A 21,612-nucleotide genomic window follows, 5' to 3' on the forward strand; every position below is an offset into this window, starting at 1 on the left:
TTTTTGTATGATGTTGCTGTAATAGTTCCTTAAGGGTATCATATCTGTGAATTTAATTTGAGGTTTTCTAACTCAATTTTAAAGTCATCCATCTTCAAATATACTTCCTGTAAGGTAGATGTCATCAATTGCAGTTCTTTTTTCAAAGCAGCATCTGGATGAGAATTACTTGAGTTGTTTGTTCATATTCAGTGACTCAATCTATCTCCAAGTTACTTGACAGGAACATTTTTGTATATCTCCACCAAAATTGATATATATGTAGTTTTGTAGTTTATCTATAGATTTCTGTTGTTTTAAACTTGAACATAATACATTTTTTATACTACTATACTAGCTTATGGAGATCTCAATAAATGTTTTTCAACTAAATATTACAAATGTATGTAGCCTGTTATTAGAGGTATAATAGGGCAAGTTTGATTGGTTTATTGAAATAACGTAAGAAGTGCTTATAATCTATTTAAATGGTTTATTTAGCATTGTACTTTACTTCAAATTAAATCCCTTGGTTTCAGGATGAAATAGCTTAAATAGAAGTAACAAAATCTGGTATAAAAATACATTGTAGGGTATGTGTTTTTTTTTTTTTTAATTTTTCCCACTGTGACACTGTATTTTTGCAATTTAAATGATGCCACAATGACATCCATATCAATACATAAAAAGGTGATTTTTTTGCCCATGGGTGTTCAATCTTCTCTTGAGTTAAAGACACTCCCAGCTGCTGGCAATGATAGTGAAATGAAGTGAGACCTGCCCAGAAACCTTGTTCTTCCACATCTTCAATCGAACAATTATTCAAATAATGGACTTCTTTTTGTGATGGGCACCACTGGAGGGCTATCTATGCTAATTTTCTCAATGGTAGGGCACATCACTGCACACCACATTAACTTCACAATGTCAAAGAAATACAAACCTTTGGAAAGCATTTCCAGATGGTGCCAGTCCAGTGGATAAACGAGGATAAACCTAAAAGTTTACTCCACATCCAACATAGAAAATCAGTGACTTTTAAACTGAGAAATAATAAGTATAGTATAATCTGAAGAGGAATATTGAACTCTGACATCCCTCTTCTTGATAATATCATTGACAGATGACTCCTGGAAGTATGAAAGATGGTAACTTGAGCAGATTTCACCCACCATATTTTTAATTGATTTAAAAGGGTGGAATGATATGGACCTACAGTTCTATATTTGGACACTTCATTATACAACAAGTCCCATAGAATGTCCTCATCACCTCTGACACAACTCAAGTTTCTAGAAAAATAAGCCTTAACAGATGCATGCAATTTAATAGAAAGGCCTAACGTAAACCCTTCCACTAAAAATCATCTTCACCTTTTGAACTGGGTAATGTCATAACAGATTGTAAAGGGCATAACTGTTAATGGGGAAATGGTACAGGCTCCTATTGTAAACTCTCTCTGGCATATCATCTCTTGGCTGCACACCCCCCACACTCAACAGAGAGTCTGATTTCTTGCAGTTACTTCTGTCCTGTTAGGTAACATTGTTCCAGACTTTCTCCTCCATAGTTAAACCAGCATTTAACAGCTGAGTGTCTGACACTGCAATGTGAACAAATGTGTGAAAATCTACCTGAGTGCCAAGCATAAGCACTATTGCTAAAAGCCCATGTTCACTTTACACGCATGCAAATCTTTGCTGATATGCAAATGAGTTTTTAACTTGTCTATCATAGTAACTAGCCTTGTGTCAGACTGCCTTTCATCCAACCTGAGATCCTTGTTTACTCTTTCAGTTTTCTAAATTGCTATTCATACCATAACCAGAAAAGCCTCCCTCCTCAAACAATGGGGCTCTCTGATAATATAAAAGTACTTGAGTAATGTAACTAGTAAGGAAAAGTAACTTCTCAGTAATAGTGCTCATAAAATGTATAGAGTCAACCACCTGGTTATTCCAAGATTTTCCTTTAATGTTAATGAGTTGACATTATCCAGTGCTAAGAATGCAGCTAGGATGTCTTTAAAGCCTGAACTATCCGCACCCACTATGAGTTGTATTCCTATTGGATCAATCATATCAAAAAATTGCAACATAATCTCCTCTCAAAATATTTTCCTTAATGGAAAGGAGAGCATGGACAGAAATTGATGATCCCAGTTTGCAGGTACAGGAAGCCTGCCCTGACAAACTTTGCTCAGGTGAAGTTTCTCAAACGGGACTCTAGCTTATTCAGCAATCCTAAGCCACTTGTCCCAGAACTCCTGCAATGATGGCATTCTCCTAAAAGGAAAGAACAAAAACATTAATACAGTGAAATGCACATATATCACAATATCTATCTATCTATCTATCTATCTATCTATCTATCTATCTATCTATCTATCTATCTATCTACCATTTATCTCTCTATATAGTCATCTCTCTATATGTATTATATGATTCTGCTGTGTATTACCGAATGTAACAAATACTGACAGTCCATACATCATGGAGCTATTGCAGAGATAGCACAATGTCAAGTGTAAATAAGTTTGGTGCACTGAAATCCCATTCAAAAGTAATGCCTAAGGAGACAATGTTAATGTGGACAAACTACAGCACTGCAGAACACCCGCCATAAAAATCTGAGTAATGCCAACAATTTCTGTAGCAAGATGTAACTGAACATTGGATGACTTGCTTTATGAAAGTTGCAGAATAATGCCCATGATAAACACAGATGATAATATAAACAAACATTTGGCCAGAATAGAGAAGCACCTCCTGCAAGATGATCAGCAGCTGTCTTTTCTCATATATGTAGCTATGACTACAGGTGGATATCCATAGTGCGGCAAATATATATCACAAAGTGATAATATCGAAGAAATCCACAGTTTGAAGACATCCAGAGCATGTTTGGTGAAACCCAAACAAACAAACAAATAAAAAGAACAATATGCATTGCCATGTAATGGCAATTCATAGGGATATTTTCTATGTTTCACTATAGATACTATTAATTTGAATACAAAGGAATATAGTAAACATATGGGTGACAGGTGCTTGTATGTGAAACCTGCATTAGTTATTGTTAAATGTTAAAATACATTATTGCACTAGAGATAAACAATAATGTTGGTTGTGGGGTTCACCTATTTAAGATAACATTTTGTCGCTGCTCTGCACATTTTGTACAATGTCGACAGTTGTCTCATTGATACAAAATAACATAGTGCATAACCAGTGTAAAAATGCTACAGAGCACATTAAGGATACAACATTATATATGTACTTCAGAAATATAGAGATGAAAATATATTGAAAAGATCAATACTATTAGTGAGGCACACTTACTCATAATGCAAAGATGAAAGTGTGATTCACAACAGGACTGATATGAAGTTACCAGTTGGTGTCAAACATCAGAACATACCAAATCAATATGACGGTATAGTTGTACCTACTGAGCTCATAGTGAAAGCAACTATATAAAATGATAGATTCTACAGATTATGCAATATGTATAATGAGTACAACTGATAGTTTGGAACAGAGTCACGTACTATTAGTCCTGCAGGTTTGACACTGCGTATTTAGAGAACGGCCTATGGCTGAAATATCTGTAAAATGAGATACTTAGATTGTCCCAAAACATATTTATATGTTTACTGGCATTACATGTGCATAAATAATTTACTCTAAAGATGTAATGTTCTGACAGATGCATTATGGTGCTGGTCATGTAAGGGTGCTATTCTAATAAGCTGTATTCATCTCATTTATGTCAGTGATTCAGAATGTCAAATCCAATTAGGAATGGTTTTAATAGGGAACTGAATATTACAATCTGTTGAAGAAATGCCATGTGATAAGTACCTTGCAGGTAGATTGCTCTTATTATCTAATCATCATACACATGTTAATTGACATGCAGCAATATCCAGTGCATGAATTTATAGTAAGTCACGTAAGATATATCAGTGCATTTCACATATATTGCATGGGAGACACTATATACCTATTGTCTGCTATGCATCTCAGAGTTAGCTCCCTATCACACATTCTCTTCCTGGGTGGTGTGAATGACTCAATGGAAGAGAAATGGATCCATATTTGTTGTATTCTAGCCTGCACCTTTACAAGACAGTACACTGTATCATTCAGAATTGTTGATCGACATTCTAGGATACACTTTAGTCTCTTGTGCCACCCTTCTACCATGTTTTGAGTGGGTGGAACACCAGCCTGAGTAACATCATAGATAGACCTGATGGGTAAATACAGGCAGTAATCGTGGAGTGGGTGAAGGTCTTGTGGAAAATTTCCACTTACGGCCAACATAGAGTCCTGATTAAAATAGCTGAGGAATTCCTGTGCATCTATTGGAAATAGACATGAAAAATCTGCAACCACTTACAGAATTTTGTCAGAAGGCAGAAATGACAATGCCAGTAGTCATTTGACTAATTGTCTGAAAGTGCTGCTGTTGTTGTACTTTGCAGTGAGACCTACATTTTGCACATTTCTCCACACATTCTGACTGAAGTGGAAGCAACAACCAGTTAAATTCACTGTTGGAAAATTTGTTCTCAAACTCAAGATGGCAGCAGGTTTAAAGTCAGAAATTATACGTTGTGGAGAGGCTGGGTAACTACAATGGACAAATACATCAAGCACACCATTCCATAAGAGGTAGTATGTATGAAGTGACTAGATGTCATGAAAGCAACAGTAAATGGAAATGTTTTATATCTGCCAGTAGTTTTAATACAACTGTGAACAAAGTGTATTTGCCTCTTAGCTCTGCCATTAATAACATTAGTGTCAATGACAAACCACATTGCACAGCTGGACAAATCCTTCATATTTTCCTCAGTTGATAGGATAAGAATACATGTGATTGTTCAATTAGTATTTAAAAGTCTATGTATGAATGGACCATATGGGAATGGCAAGTTCTCAGGTGGATTTTAAATATAGTCTGAGGAATATTGTCTACCTTTTCTGTGGATATGTTCTGTTGTGTAGCACAGAGCTGTACATGAAGGCAACCTTACAGAAATTTCCTCATGTGCATTAGATAAGCACTTGTTTATCACCTCTCAGGGGATATCTGTGGAATTATCTGCTCCGATGCTGAGATCATGCAGAATGTTGTTAGTTTGTGCCTCCGCATGCTGTGGTTTATGCCTGTGAGATGCTGACTTTACAAGTTGCTCTTCTGATGGAGTTAAAACTGTCACAGCCCTTCCACCGCATTTCTTGCTGGACTTCTCCTTCCAACACCAGTATCTCTTTGCAGTAGACTGACACTTCAGGCATTAAACATATTCATCAATAAGGGGCAAATTATTGCTTTTTTGAGAGATTATGCACATGTACATGTGATCTATTACCCCAGACCTGGCTTCTGAGTTTACATGGCTCATTCCTGACTCATCTATGTTGTCAGCATAGTATGTTGCATAGCAATGGCAGATGGAAATAATCCCTGAACCACAGAGATGTCAATGACATTTACGTACATATTGCTGACATAGTGCACAATTCACCAAAGAGTTTTAGGCACAACATCAAATGTTCTACAAGTCTAATGCTGTACATGTGTATTTACTGTTCATACAAGCATGTTGCTATTTTCATTTCTTGTACTCCTGTGACTGTGATATGAAAATGCAGCTATGGTGTACATTTATTTCTACAAACCATGTGACTTGATCTAATAGTTGTCAAAGGCATTATTTATACCATGCTGTATAGGACAGATAAGTGTTATTTCATTTATTTAGTCATTTAATATACTTGTTCTATTTTCAATGTCACACAGTTTGAGCAAGTGCCACATAGCTGGAAAGACTATGTTTCACTTGTAAAACATGCTAAGATTTTGTCAGTATGTGAGTGTAATCACCAGTGTATAAGTTCTATTTAAATCTCTCCTGGAAAACACTGTCACCATCAATGATTGTTTGCTATGTGTTTTTCACACTATGTATAACAATGTCCTATTATCATACAATTGTGGTTGTGAACATTTCATAAGCTATACTTATGTATGTTTGGTAATTTCCTTGTATAATATGGGTGGAGTGTAGGGCATGTTTATAGTATGGTTAATATGCAGTGCTGCACTTGTCCACAACAGCACTGTCTAACTTAGGCATTACTTGTGATTTCTGTGCTATGAATTTGTGTGCACTTGACTTTGCACTATCTCAGCAATATTTACTTGATGCATGGTGTATTGGTATTTGCTACATTCAGTAAAACATTGTAGAATTCCCTCTCTGTCTGTCTCTCTCTCTTAATATATATATATATATATATATATATATATATATATATATATATATATATATGTGTGTGTGTGTGTGTGTGTGTGTGTGTGTGTGTGTGTGTGTGTGTGTAAATCTGTATGCATCACACCATTTGGAAACACCAAACCCGAAAATCAAATTGGAAATCAAAAATTACACTAATTCCATAATTGTCTGCATGACTTTTATATATTATTAAAAAAAATGTGCATAACTTACTCCTGGCTTACAAATGTAAGTTAAAAAAGAAGTGGAAAAAATAAGTAAATAGGGTTTGATTTGGTAATTTAAACTATCTTCAGTAGCCTTTTTCATTTAATTTCAGCAATATATGTTTATATAAGACATGTAAGTCGCCCAACACATCAACTCAAATAAGACATGTCAAAAGGTATGCCCTGCCATTCAAAGATCAGCATTATACCACCAAGCACCTTTTTAATGAAAACTCTACTGCTTTAAAACCATACCCACGGGGCTAATATTTATTTATTTATTTATTTATTTACATTTGTTGACCGGGAATGTCCGACAGGTCCATTTTCAGTGGAGGCCCGGGGATAAAAGCTCCACAAATATTACAGACATAGTTATAGATTAAGAATCCTAGCAATTAAAATATTACAAACACAGTTGCAGATGAAGAACATAGTACATTCAGTAGATAACTAGCATCAGTTCTATCCACAAAATCATAGCAGATGTTAACAATTGTTACAATAAGAAGTTACTGCCATATAATAAGTAGATAGGCATGGAAGTACCAGAGCTTGCTGTAATCAAAGGTAGTTTGTGGGATGGAAGCGAGGGAGAGGGTAGATGAATTGGGAGAAGTTAGAGGGGAGCATTACAAGGGCATAGCCAGCATGTTTTTAGGTGCGCTTTAAGTAAAGCTTTGAAGGGGGTGCATGATGGTAGAGAGGTTATTGTGGGGGGGAAGGTGTTCCATAATTTGGCTATAGCGCTGGAGAATAGTGCTTCTCCACCAGTGTTATTGGCTCTAGTAACCTGTAATTGATTTTTGTTGCTGGATTGTAGTGGTCTGATGGTGAGATAGGGTTGGAGTAGATACTGGAGGGATGGGACCTTTAGAGGATGGTTAACCAGTCTGTGGGCGAGTGTGAGTTGATACCATTGAAGGAGGTGAGGGAGTTCTAGCCAGCCTAGTTCAGTAAGTGAGAGACAGTGGTGACTGTGGTAGAATACCCTGGTGGCAAATTTGGCAATTTTGTTGTAGCAGGTAATATATTTACCAAAAGCACATGGCACTCAATGTCTTACCTCCAGAGTTAGGAATAAATCCAGGGATAATAAGGGCCACTTTAAAATATAGGACTATTAACTTGAAGAGCTAACAGAATTAACATGTACTTTCTGAAGAAAATAAAGTGCCCTTAAATTAAGTCTATCCAACATATTTCCAACCAAATGCCGGTATAACAGGAATCAAGAGAAACAGGAATTTTGATCCGAGCACAGGAATGTCCCTGAAACATAAATATGCAGCTGAAGTAGTAAAACCTCAAAACCCTATAAAAACATTTTAAAAACAAAAAAAAAAAGGGTGTAAGCGGGGGGGGGTGCAATCCCCCTGCATCCCCCACACCCCCGCTCTTTAAATATACCAACTCTGAGATTGTGCTACAGTATAGGAAATGGAAAGCTTTTGTTTCTGCAGTGCATTGCACTGAAGTGCGATCTCAGAGCTGGTATATTTAAGTAGCGGGGGGTGTGGGGTGCAGATGGGCTTGCCCCCCTGCTTACACCCTTTTGTTTATTTTTGTTTTGTTTTTAAAAATTTTTTTAGGGTTTTGAGGTTTTACTACTTTGATCACTAAAGTTCGATGTTTAGTGATTCGAAGTAGTAAAATTTCAGTAATCTGATCTAGACCCGATTCTACCTGATAGTCATGCAAAATAACATCTTCGTATATACAATCTTTTTTTATTTGAATAAAAATCACCCTACACATCTAGAGAGTATCCCAGACATGCACCCAAGAAGACAGATGCAAAACTAAAGTAAAAGTCATATCTCCATACCAAACAACAAAACCAGCACTATGAACCCAATTCACCTTTTCCCCCCAGAAACAAAGGTGAACTAATATTCTTAAAACTTTACCTATCACAATATCTACCACTAAACTTTAAAAATATCTCTGTCTCTTTTTTAAACAGTTTTTTTCTGCTGTCCACATCTGGTCACTGTTGAGTAGCTGTCCTGAAGCTGTTTCACTGAACTGACAGTAAGAGTTCCAATGCTTGCAACATTATACATCTATTTCAACAGCTATATGAATAGCAAGGCAGAGAGACAAGATGGTTTGCAGTAAAACATTGTTTAGCTTGACCCGTAATAATTCATCTAATGTTCTGAGTATATGATGCTATAAGTCCCAATGACAGACTTATAGACACAGAAGGCAGAATCAAGAAAATGATAACTACCTCAGCCAAAACAGGGTTGAAGAGTAATAAGCCACCTCCTAATTCATCAGGGTATAAAACTAACCATTATTTTACAAAGAAAATACCTGGTGGTGTGGTTTCCATTTATATGAAAAATTCAACGAATTCACAAAATACTTTAGTTTTAAACGCTCATATTCAGAAGTAATGGCAGTTAATACTTATCTTGACTGATGATAGGAAATGTTTGGCTTCTGTAAGAGCACCAGTCTTTTAATAATGGATCACTTGAGATTCATTTATGAAATTAAGGGTTGTTGTTGTATAAAATATTGTAAAACTTGTCTATCACTAAGTAAACGACCTATCCCCTACAGGTTGCAATATAGGAGATACAGTATGCATCCTCAGTAAACCTAAACGTTGTGAATGTCAAGTTATGATCTAAACTGGGAAATTCCAGCCACTTAGGATTATGTTTTGAATTGCACACCAATACTGTTTGATCTACTAAATACCAACTGATAGAAGAAAAATATATATTTTAAAAAGAATGTATGCTAATCTTTGATTACATATGTTATTGAAACTTGCAAAGTGCATTTGCCCACCTTGACATCAGTCAGTGTTGGTCTAGTTCTATTAGAAAATGAATCCATTCATAGTGATATTTATCTTAGTTAATGCACCTATTTCATGTGCAAAACAAAACTGGTTTGGTCAAACAAGTCTTTCAATAAGTATGTCAAAAAGAAACATCACATTTCAAAATGTATAGAATCATTTCCCAACTCATTTCAACAAAGAAATTTAATTGGTTAGTAAATATTTGCTTGGCAATAGGTCAGGCAGTCAAAAACTAGCCATGAAAAGAAGCGATGCTATAAATGGGGTGTTATAAAGGCATCTAGTGGGTGTATCTATAAAAAGCAATGTCTCTAGTTCTTCAGAAAATCACAAACTGAGAGAAAATGTTATGGTAAAAGTTTTTAAGAATGCTATTGACCTGAGTGGTTACACCAGTGCTAGCATTATCTTCAGGCTACAACCATATAATATAATTACTAAGAAAATAGTTACACACATTCTCAGTAAAATTAAACATGATGTATTTTCCTGGACCAGATTAGCTACATCTGAAAATATTTTCTACTTTGCTTTCATTTATTATTTACAATTTATTATGCATTAAAGTAAAATTATTTTCTAGCCTGCTTTAACTAGTATGCCCTTCATCTTGAAGGTACCTACTCAAAGTGATTTTTTTATTGGAATAAAACTCAGCATTGTGATAATTATTCATTGTATTGTAAAATTAAACAATATACTAATGAGGGTTCTACAGCATGTATCTTTATGATGAAAAGATTTAGGAAAATAAAATTGTAGTGCAAATAAAATAATTTTTCATTCTGCTTTTACAAGTATTATATTTTCTTTTTATTTAACAGACAAATAAAGAAAATCACAATTCCTTGCATGGTAAATCATGATAGAAAAGAAGACTGATAACCTGACTGCCACAGAGTTCGTCTTGACTGGTTTTCCAGGACTTACTGACCAGCAATATTGGCTCTCACTTCCATTTTTCATCTTCTTTGTACTGATTATCCTGGGTAATGCAGCCATCCTCTTTGTTATCAGTACAGAACCGTGCCTTCATGAACCCATGTATATTTTTATCTTTATTTTGGCACTTACTGATATAATTCCTGGAATGTCAATTCTACCACAGCTGCTAATAATATTATGGACTGACTCAAACACAATCGGTTTTGATGCATGTTTTGTGCAAATGTTTCTTACTAATTTTTCTGGTGCAATGGAATCATCTCTTTTGTTACTAATGGCATATGACCGTTACATTGCTGTGTGTAAACCTTTGAGATATTCATCTATTGTAACAAATGCATTTGTTTTAAAAGGAAGCTTATTAATTTTATGTAGAAGCTTTTGCTTTGTCCTACCTATACCTATCCTAGCAAGAATGCTGTCATATTGTAGTGTGAGGAACATTCCAAATGCCTATTGCGAGTATCTTGCTGTCATTAAAATAACATGTTCTAAGTCAGTTGCATCGGACATTTATCAGTTTACTCTGATATTTTTTCTAGTAATACCTGATGCAGTGATGATTGGCATATCATACTATATGATTCTAAGAACTGCGTTAATGTTAGGATCAAGTGCATGTAAAAAGGCATTAAACACCTGCAGTTCTCATTTCTTTGTCATTTTATTTTTCTATTTAACGGGAATCCTCTCATTACTGGTATACTTTTTTGAAAACATATTTCCTCCATATTTGCGTGCTCTGTTTTCAGTCCTCTACATATGCATCCCGCCTACATTAAATCCAATAATATATGGTATAAGAACAAAAGAGATACGGCGCTCTATAATAAACCATTTCAGAAATGTTAAGATGGATTTTTAGAACAAAGGTAGCAAAATGCAATTTAAAAATAGAATAGAATTTTTGAAACAATTGAAAAATAAAAGCTTTTCATAGCACACAGTCGTCACATTTATAGGATGAATCAAAAATGTACATCATAGAGAGAGAAAAATGACAAATTATATTTTTAAGAGAAATAATATGTTCTTAATTATTTGATCCTGAACATACATGGAGATGATATACATGGTACTTGCAATGAAAAACCAACCTTTTATATTAACTTTTAAAGTGACCAGCAACACTTGTCTGGCATTCAGCTGGGGACACTAATATATACATAACAAAATTAATTTAGCTTGTCATATGGAAATGCATATACTTCTTGTGAATTTGTTTATGAATGTTTTCAAACATGAAATAAACTGAAGGGTTAACAAGAAACAGCTGTCTGTGGAATTAGGAATTAAATACAATTTTGTGACATGGAAGTGAAAGGGAAAAAGATATTGAAATATGTTGTCAATATCATTGATATATTTATATACATAGCAAGTTCACATACTTTGCAAGAAAAAAAACACAAATCAGAAATAGCGTGATGCCATATTTTAATCATTTACACAACTGTGACTTTGTCCAACATAAATTTCCTAACTAGGATTATTAATTCTGCTGCATGCAGCTGAAATAACGAGCTATAAAAATATTAAAATGGACAGATTTAAACATTATTATCACTGAATATTACAGGAAAATTCAATATGTACTCTTTTTATATCCATACATGTGAGACATAAGTAAGCATACAAAGGCTTGAAAATTCAAGGGATGAACAAATAACTGAAATTAAACCCTCAATGTGCCTCGGAGGAACAGCAAACAGAAATGAAGCAAAAAAAAAAAAAAAAAATATATATATATATATATATATATATATATATATATATATATATATATATTGGTCTAGGACAATTCACTGAAAATCAAATGACTGTGCATAAATCACTGAAAGCACAATTCACTGAAAACTCAATTCACTGAAACACATTTCACTGAAAGTTATATATGGCCTTTTCTCCACTGTAGTGCAATCCTGGAGTTAGAAAATATAGTAAGGGGGTGTGGGGGGCATCACCCCCCCCACATTGGATAGTGCAGGAGGCATTTCACCCCCACATAGTTCGGATATATATTAAGTTTAGAAAAGAGTAATTTATTGAAATTGCAAGTATCCAGGTGTATAGTTCAAAATATTTAAAATAGGTGGGGGCTACTCCCCCCACCCGCCCTTACTATATATTCTAACTGCAGGGTTGCACTACAGTGATGAAAAGGCCATATATAACTTTCAGTGAAATATTTTTCAGTGAATTGTGTTTTCAGTGAATTGAGCTTTCAGTGAATTGTGCAGCCATGTGTTTCAGTGAAATGTGCTTTCAATGAATAGTCCTAGACCCATATATATATATATATATATATATATATATATAGAGAGAGAGAGAGAGAGAGATACACACACACACACAAAAACCAGAACAGTTACTTTAAGTTTGTTCATTCTTTTGCTATTTTAGAATTCATCAGAAATACAATTCATTAAAATCACTACATTTTTGAACCTCAAAAAGTGTGACATCAGAATGAACCAACAAGTAAAAAACACATTCAATGAATTAATTAAAACTATACACAACGTTGCAATTTAAAGAAAACCCATACAGATATACACATACTATTATAAAAAAATCCCTTTATATTTCAATAAACTTTAAATAGTATTATTTAAACCAGGGGCAACATCTCCCCTCAAAAAAAAAAAAAAACTGCCACCTGAGTTCAAGGTATTCTAAACAGTTGTTAAACTGATGTATGAAATATGATTGATCCACTTTCTTTATCACTAAAAATATAAGTTTGTGAAAATCCTTACAACAAAAACTATAACTAGACAAAGAATTACTAGTATCTTTTTTCTTTATCGCTAAAATATGTTCCCTAATTCTAACTAATAACTTCCAAGTAGTTTTGTCAATGTAGAAAAAGTCACAATTTCAACAGCATGCCAGATAAACTAACCTTTTACTACTACAATCAAATCTACCTTTGGCTACAAATGTGTAATTTAAATGTGTAATATAACTGTTGGCACCCTCATCCGCTGGCTGGAGACACTGCTTTTTACTGTTGTGGTGCATTGGTGTGCACCACGCACAATAACGCAATAATTCTATAAAGAAAAGAAATGGGAAGACAGGCATGTGGTGAATTGGGGAGCAAGCAGGGGAAGAACAAAGTGAAAACAAGGCAGGAATGCGCAGGAAGGGTGTAGAAAAGAACCATAGCTATACATTTCTTCCAGAATAAAACATACAAATTTGGCTGACTTTCGATGGTCACCCCCCCCCCAAGAGAGGGGTGACCACAACACAATTTGTTGTAAAGAGAATTGCATAGAGAATTTGAAATAATCATGTGTATCATGAACACACATGCGTGAAATGGAGAGTTATGTATGGGATGATTTATTTTTTTTTTTTTGGAACAAATACCCATTTTTTTTTTTTTGAGAGAAAGAGGAATGTTGGGTAAGGGATATAGGATCCCTTCCTGGGTGAGGTAATTTGGGCAGGTGAGAAAGCAATTGCAGACAGATAAGGCAAAAAAAAACAAGAGCAAGCAAACATGAAGAACACATGAGTTGGGTGAACACCATGGATGGGGAGGGGGATGGGAAATCTCAGTCCCATGCATGTCAAGGTGGTTGACAGTAAGAATTTCGTCCTCACTTAGTGGACTGTCATCACTGTCATCTTACTGTGCTGCTGGCTTCAGTGCCTGATGTGTGCTCCTCCCATGGGTGATCTGCACTAGGATGGACAGCAGACACTACATCCAGCATAGGTGTGTGCCAACAGTGTGATGCACAATCCTACACACCATCCCCAGCAGGGGCTTCAGAGAGGTTGCTACCAGGTACTGCACCAGACATTCTGGGCAAAGGTGCTGTAGCCGGTGGCATGGGGACAGGTTTATCCCATGGGACAGTCCTACCCTGCTGTGATATGGGGAAAAAAAAGAAAAAGTAAACAACAGAAAAACACAGTAAGCCAAAAAAATAAAAATAAATAAATAAAATAATACCCCCCCCCAAAAAAAAAGGTTGGTGTGAGAGAATAAAACAGGAGAACATTAGTAACATCATATGTAACATACAAATCACTGATACGATTATTTCACTCTGTTCTGTTACCTTTACTTTTAACACTACAAACTCCTCTAACAAGTTTCTTCCTTACTTTTAAGACTACCCATACCCAGTTTATAACAGAGGCACACTATAGCACAGATTGTAGCCACCAAACCTTGATATGTGCATATATTGCACATATGCATGTCCCAATTATACTGACTGCAGATTACAGAAGGTCATTTGTGCCACTGGTACAGAGGTATGAAGTTACATTCTAATAATGATGAAAACATAACAGTATTGTAGTATATTTCAGACTATGGCACCATTGCTTTGTGCTAGAGACTAAGGCATGCATAGATTATTTTACAACTGGGATATGCATGCTTATTTTGATGCATATGTGTGTTCCAATTATACTGAATACAGATTACAGAAAGTCATTTGTGCCACTGGTGTAGAGGTATGAATTTACATTCCAGTAATGATGAAAACCAAACAGTATTGTATATTTGGGAAGAGAGGTTTCTGAATCCACAACCAATGACTATGCTAAAATAAGGTATGGTTATTTTGTCCTGCAGACTACTGCATGCATACTTTTATAGTTTAGAGATGCATGCCTACTGTTATTTTAGAATATGACACCATTGCTTTGTACTACTGACTACAGCATGTATAGTTTCTTTTACAGTTGCATATGCATGCTCAGTTTGAGACAACTCTATTAAATACCATTTAAAAGGTCCTTAGCTTTTAATACTGCAAAATTACTATAAAATTAATATTCTTAAAATACTATTTAGATAGTGGTGTTCTGATGTATACATACCACATGCTTCTTGCATCCTTGCTAGATGAGCGGTATTGGATTGAACATTTGAGACTCTCATCTCAGCAGCTGTGAAAAAAACAAAACAGAACAGAACACGATTAAGAATAGCAGTCTTGACTATATTCACCTTTTAACTCTTAACAATCATTCAGTAAAATTGATACTTACATATCAGTGGGGTGTCCCCTGCCCGATATTCCCCAATCCAAAGATCAAGTGTATCCCACTTCCTCCTCTTCTTCTGGAGGTCATAAATATGATGTCTGCATTGCACACCTGTGCGGTGGATACCTGTCACACTGGTTAAGGACCTGGCAACTGTATTCCATGCTTAAGGTTTATATTCTCAGCCAGATAGTCCTGCTGCAGTAACCTAGGCCCATGTTCTCTAACTAGGAGTCCAACAAAAATCTTGGACTTCTGGACACCCCAATACTGTGCCTAAAAGTGCACATCCTCTCCAGCAACTCCAGACATGCTTGCCATAGTTCAAGCTCAATGTCTAGTGAGCATTTCCCACCAATTGCTGTTTATATGATACTTTTCCCACCCATTCAACATCTCACACTTACTGAGAGTGCACTCACATTCATTTTGAATTTGCAACATTTGAAAATGTCTTGCATCACTTAACATCATGCAAACACTGTAGGTGACTGCTCACTGCCGGGTACCATGTTTGTGTGATAGCAAGTGATGTGCAACAGTGATGAACAAAGTGATTTCTAACTGATTAGGTATACAAGCACTTGTGTAAATGGGCTAGTCAGTTTTATCATATATATGATTCTCCTATACTTGCAGCTATTACTACCAGAAGATTGAAAAAAAAAACAGTTGTGTAACTTGCACTTTATTGTGATAATGTGCACTCTCACAACAGTAAAACAAAACTTGCACACCCTGTACTAGAACCCTGTACAATTTGCACTCCACCTCTACACTTAACATCTGCTGTCATGGGATTAGTGACATAGATATCTGTTATATTAGTAGTCATTGTAAAGTTCTTGCTGCTAGCCATAACACAACACCACTTACTATGTTTGTGAGATGCACAATATTAATTGAATGTGTCTGGTTCATATGTGTGGCTGTCTGGGTGCTGTCTACAACCTGGGTGGTCCATTTCCCCAGATTGTGTACTGCTGTGCTTCACACAAACCATGTAAGCACAGCTACACATGTTTATGCCAAGCAGTGCATCTCACAAAAACTGGCAATTAAAAAAATGGATAAAAATATTAAAAAAAGGATAAAACAAATTAATTAAAATGCAAAAGGCAAACTGTCCACAGTTTTGCAGAATGTCCAGATATTTGCATCATATATTTGGCTTTTTCCTTGTAAAATGGGTGGTTTATTATAGCAATAACCCACGCCTGGGTGTGGGTAATGCTGGATTTACCCATGGTTGGTGTGGTTTGGTCATGAGGACAAAGCCCGAGTGGCCAAACATTGCCAACTGTGGGTACATCCAGCATTACCCACACCCAGAAGTGGGTTATTGCTATTATACAATGACATTATTTAAGAAAAAAAATAATTACTTTTCTTAAATAATGGCATTGTATAATGCCTCTTTGCTGCCATTCAGCAGCTGCCTAGTATTCTGCGGCAGTTCTGATGTACTGCGCATGCCTATGCCTACGTAGTACATCAGAGCTGTGGGCAAAAGCAATGGAGAAAGCAAGATCACCGTTGTTTTTTACAAACTGTTTCGCTATGTTAAAAAATGCTATGAGTTTCAGGTACAGAATGAATAATTAAAAACAAAAAAATAGAAGTAGGCCTATTTTATGTTGTTCTAGAGTATTACTTAAAAGTGTCAGTTCTATAAAATGAGTCAGACTTATCTTTTATCAGAATATGTTTTTTTTCCACTGAATTGTGATTCATAAATAAGTATTATACTGCTTTCAGAAATGGGACTGAATTAAGGTTCAAATGGCAACATTGTACAACTTGACTGACATTACAAATTATGTGGAACAGTTTTGGAAAATGATCCCCATCACAAGATAGGCAGAGTATAGTGGCTGCAATGGATCTTTCCGTGAAATTTCTCATTTATGGAAATTTGTGATTATCTTTGATGGTCATTTCATTGTTTCCAAAAGGCCAAGTGATCACCATCTAGTATTAACGTGTATACAGAAAGTGTGAAAATATAGCAACTTAAACAGAACTCCATTACTTCTTCATCATTTCTAAGGAGAATACAAGAAATGAAAAAAAAAAAATCTTACCAGATTGTGAATACATCTCACTATGGTGCCACTGATCAGTTTCATCTCAGAAGCTCTAGTCTTACTTATAATGTCCTGCTCTGTCCTCTAGTCTCTGTGTTCCACTCTTTTATGAGAGGCCACTATATTAAAAAATAGAACAGGTTGGATCCTCTGTCTGGTATTCCAAATGAGATATTCATATGATGGTGCAGACACATCATAAACGTAGCACAAGCAGGGAAAGAACATGGAAGATAATCCGTTTACCAGTGCAATGGGCAGAGCATGCAGGGTATCTCTATACCATTTGAAGTTAAGGAAGGGTATAACCTACACAGCATGGTACCTTTATAATTGACAATCTAAACAAAAGTAGCTAAAAAGGTTATTAATTATATACATTACTATAAAATGCAGAAATATAAATACATTCAGGATGTATTGTATTTATTTTAGAAAAGTTTTTGTACAAGTTTGATGTCATTGCTTCACTTTTTATCTCTAAAGATTTATATAGTTAATGTGTATGTTTTTCTAATTAATGACTTTGAAATAATCAATAAAAGGTGTTTTAAGAAAAAAAATACTTTCAGGATACTAGAGTAAACTGTAAGTAATAAAACTTCACTGACACACACCAAAACCAGATAAAAAAATGCCAGTGTATGACTGAAGCAAGAAGCACTGAAGCAAGAATATATATATTAGATCAAATCAATGATTTAAATGTAAATTCAAATGTAGTAAACTACAATGTAGACAGAGTTTCTAGTATTTACAGGTTAGCCTTTCCAATTCCAATTTCCAATGAGATGGCAATCATCAGAAAAATTATTTGGAATAATTGGAAGGTGGTTTTGGGCAATATTGATCTGTGTACTCTATTATTGGTAAATTTCCACTTTTTACTTATAAAAGGACGGTCAATATAAAGGCCATTTTAGAAAGTAGTAGTTATAGGTACACTGATGTTCCAAGTACATTTAATTTTGGTACTTTTCCCTGTGGATCTTGTAAACAATGTAGGTACATCTCAGGAAGTAGCACAGTGTTCTTTAAGCATTTGAACAAGACTATTTACAGTAAGGGACATTATACTTGTAAGACTAAAAATGTGGTTTATGCTGCTATGTGTGTTTCATGTGAACACTTTTACATAGGCAAAACCATAAGAATGCTCAACAGGCGTATTTATGAGCATGTTTTAGCTATAAGAAATAAGGATACGTCTAATGCATTAGCTAAGCATGCGATGACTTGTTCAAATTTTAAAAAGTTTTCATTTTCTGTGTTGGAAAAAGTAAATGAAGATTTATTTTCTGGGAACTTTAAAGTCAATTTGGAATGTAAAGAAACCTTATGGTAAATCTTATTTAATGCAGACCAGCTTCCTGGACTGAATGATACAATTAATATAAAGTGCTTTTTACAAGCACAAAGGTTATAGTTATATATGTAACACAACATCCATGAATATATACATTTTTTATTAATGATATAGATATTAATATATGTATTGTTTCACACGTTTTAGTTTGAAAATATTTTAATTTATGTGTTTTTAAAGAAAGGTGAAGAATGTGTTGTATTAACTATTTTGACTTAATTCATTAAGTGGTTTATATATTCTATTGGTCCTTCAGATCATATGAGATGTTTTGGTCATTATTTAAATGATTTAAAATGTGGGGATGACATTTATGATGAAGTTCATGATTATTAAAGTGGATGAAATGCGTTAAAAAATACAAGGTGGTGGCAGTTTTCTTGCTTCAGTCATACACTGGCATTTTTTTAAACTGTAAGTAATCAATATTCTTTGTACAGATTGTCATAATTTATGCATATTTGATGATTATATTAATACATGCCTTTATAGCTGGCTCAAAGAGAAATATATATATATATATATATATATATATATATATATATATATATATATATATATAAACTTTATTTTGTAACATGGTTGTGTTCTTGTAATTTTGTTAGAAAGATCAAGCTATCCATTTACTAAATGTCTATTTGTAAGAAATTTCAAGGTAGCTATAAGCAAGCAGGTTGATCAGATTTTTCCAGTCCAGAACAATAATCCACAGTTTATCCTGTCTTTTCCTTGTTATGTAATAATAAACTGGGAAATAAATATAATCTCTCTAGCATGTCATCAGTCTGCTACGAGACCTTTTCCAAGTCTGCCATGTCTAGCACATCTCTCATGGAAGGTCCCAGGGAGAATCTTCAATTGTTGGCAAAAACTCTCAGCTTGGAGGAACTCTGCCTCTCCTCCAAGATACAACTGGATTGATGAGCTTATCAGATACTTAGAGAGAGAGAGAGAGAGAGAGAGAGACAGTGAGTCCAGCAATGCTTTAAAGACATTTCAGTTCCAAAGCCTGAAAATCTGGCACCATTCTTTTGAAAACTATCCAAAGTGTGAGATCATAGATAAGGATAGTAGCATAGACTGACTAGTGACTTGCAAACCTTAACCAGTTACCTCTGTCTACATTATCCTGGTCTCCTATGCCCCTCAAGACTATAAGATTCCCCAGTCCTGCACTTAGAGTAGCTGCTACTGTCTCATTTGTAGAGAGTTATCCATTCTTTTCTGCAGGTAAACCCTGTTGTCTGATCTGGAGTTAGTGATTTTCATTCCAGCCACTTAAAGCTCAGCAGTAATCTGTGTCAGTGCTTCACATGTTCAAATCTCAGCTGACATCCGATAGCCTGTCTATGAAAAATCACAAAAAAGAGGTGGACAGAATATGCACTACTCGAGGGAATCCTGTACCTGACATGAATAAATTTAACATTGTAAAAGAAGGCACAGATCTAACTTCTCAAATACTGGGACTGAACGACATGGGATTCCAGCTTTTGTACCACCTCACCCATGACATTCCAGGATGCAGGAATGCATACCTTGTGTAGGTTAACAAAATACATGTACCCTACAATGGTGAATTCAAACAACCCTTCAAGTGTATGTGCTGAGAGAAAAAGCCGATCCAATCTTTCTTGACCAGGATAGAATCTGTCTTACTCCTTGTGCATCAGACATTGTACAATCAGACGAAACATCCTTTTCAAGGACATGGAATATGATTTTTGAGAGACATTAAAAGACATGGGCTATCCATGTCTGGAATACAAACTCCTTTCCCCTTTTTTGAAATGGGGATCATCACTCCTGTTTGTCCATGCATTATATGCTTATTGAAAAGATAGATTAACTACAAGTACCAAACATATCATGCGCCTCCAGTATTTCCAGCCAATTCTCATTTATGTCTATAGCCTTGTCATGTAGGAAATGTAAAATTTCATCAGGAAATGCATTAATTGACATAAGGACTGAGTTCCTCCAGTTGCTTCTGGCATTGCATCCTCATAGGAGGGTAGGCCATGCTTTAAAAAAGTTGTTGCAGTTAAAATTATAACAATAGTAAGCTAAACTCCTTCAAAGCAATGTGCACATGCAAAGTTATGCTTTTCTTGACCACCTTTGTGTTCTCACTACTATACAACATGGATTTTGATCTAAACAGAAGAAATAGTCCTTTTCAAGTGTCATGCACTCTATACTTCATAATCAATAAAGGTAATTACACCAATGTTTTTTTTTTCATTTTAGCAAAGCATGTCACTCCATGAACCATAATATATTACTTTTCAAACTGCTCATTGTAGGCCTAGGTTCTCTAATATCTCAAGGGAAGGAAAGTTATTTGTCAAAGTGGCAGCACTGTCTTAAGCCTTCTTCTCCTCCAGAGGAGTTTTCAGTGGGGTATTTCATGGCTAGCTTCTGTCCTCAAACTATTTTTCATTTCCATTGATGACTTGTTATCAAAGCTGTGGAATCCTAAAATTTTTCAATTTACAGATAACGTGGCCTTCTCATCATAGTTCTAAATGCTTTCAGGCATCTCTTCCTTTTGAAGACTATATCAGACAAATCTTCTATTAGCTATCCAGCTGAATATATTAATATTCAATGGCATCCAATATGGTACTAGGAAGTACTTAACTACTCCAAATTCCAAGAATCTTCCGAATTAATCTGTGAGTGATTTCAAAAGGCCTATTATATGGCAATAACTTTTCTTGATTTTTATCTTACAACACACCAATGATGAATGGAGACACTTAAAATGGCCTTTGTCTAAGTGTAAATGTACCCAGGAGAAAGGCAATTGAAATTTTGATTTCTTTTAACATTCTATATCTATGCATTGTTATGTCAATAAAACGTGTATA

General features: G+C 35.1%; 1 protein-coding gene across 1 annotated transcript; it reads left to right on the forward strand.

Annotated features, from left to right (window-relative positions):
- The first annotated feature begins 10,184 nt into the window (after positions 1–10,184).
- On the forward strand, positions 10,185–11,132 carry LOC122802197 (olfactory receptor 56A5-like). The gene has a single exon (XM_044071862.1). The coding sequence runs from the start codon at positions 10,185–10,187 to the stop codon at positions 11,130–11,132; it is 948 nt and encodes a 315-aa protein (XP_043927797.1).
- Positions 11,133–21,612: the final 10,480 nt, after the last annotated feature.

This window comes from Protopterus annectens, chromosome 5.part0, assembly GCF_019279795.1.
Source record: "Protopterus annectens isolate FY-2018-M chromosome 5.part0, PAN1.0, whole genome shotgun sequence".
NCBI classification, from domain to species: Eukaryota; Metazoa; Chordata; order Ceratodontiformes; family Protopteridae; genus Protopterus; species Protopterus annectens.

Bases quoted from the DNA above. Each gene is read 5' to 3' on its own strand.
- LOC122802197 (XM_044071862.1), top strand. From the start codon at position 10,185: ATGATAGAAAAGAAGACTGATAACCTGACTGCCACAGAGTTCGTCTTG.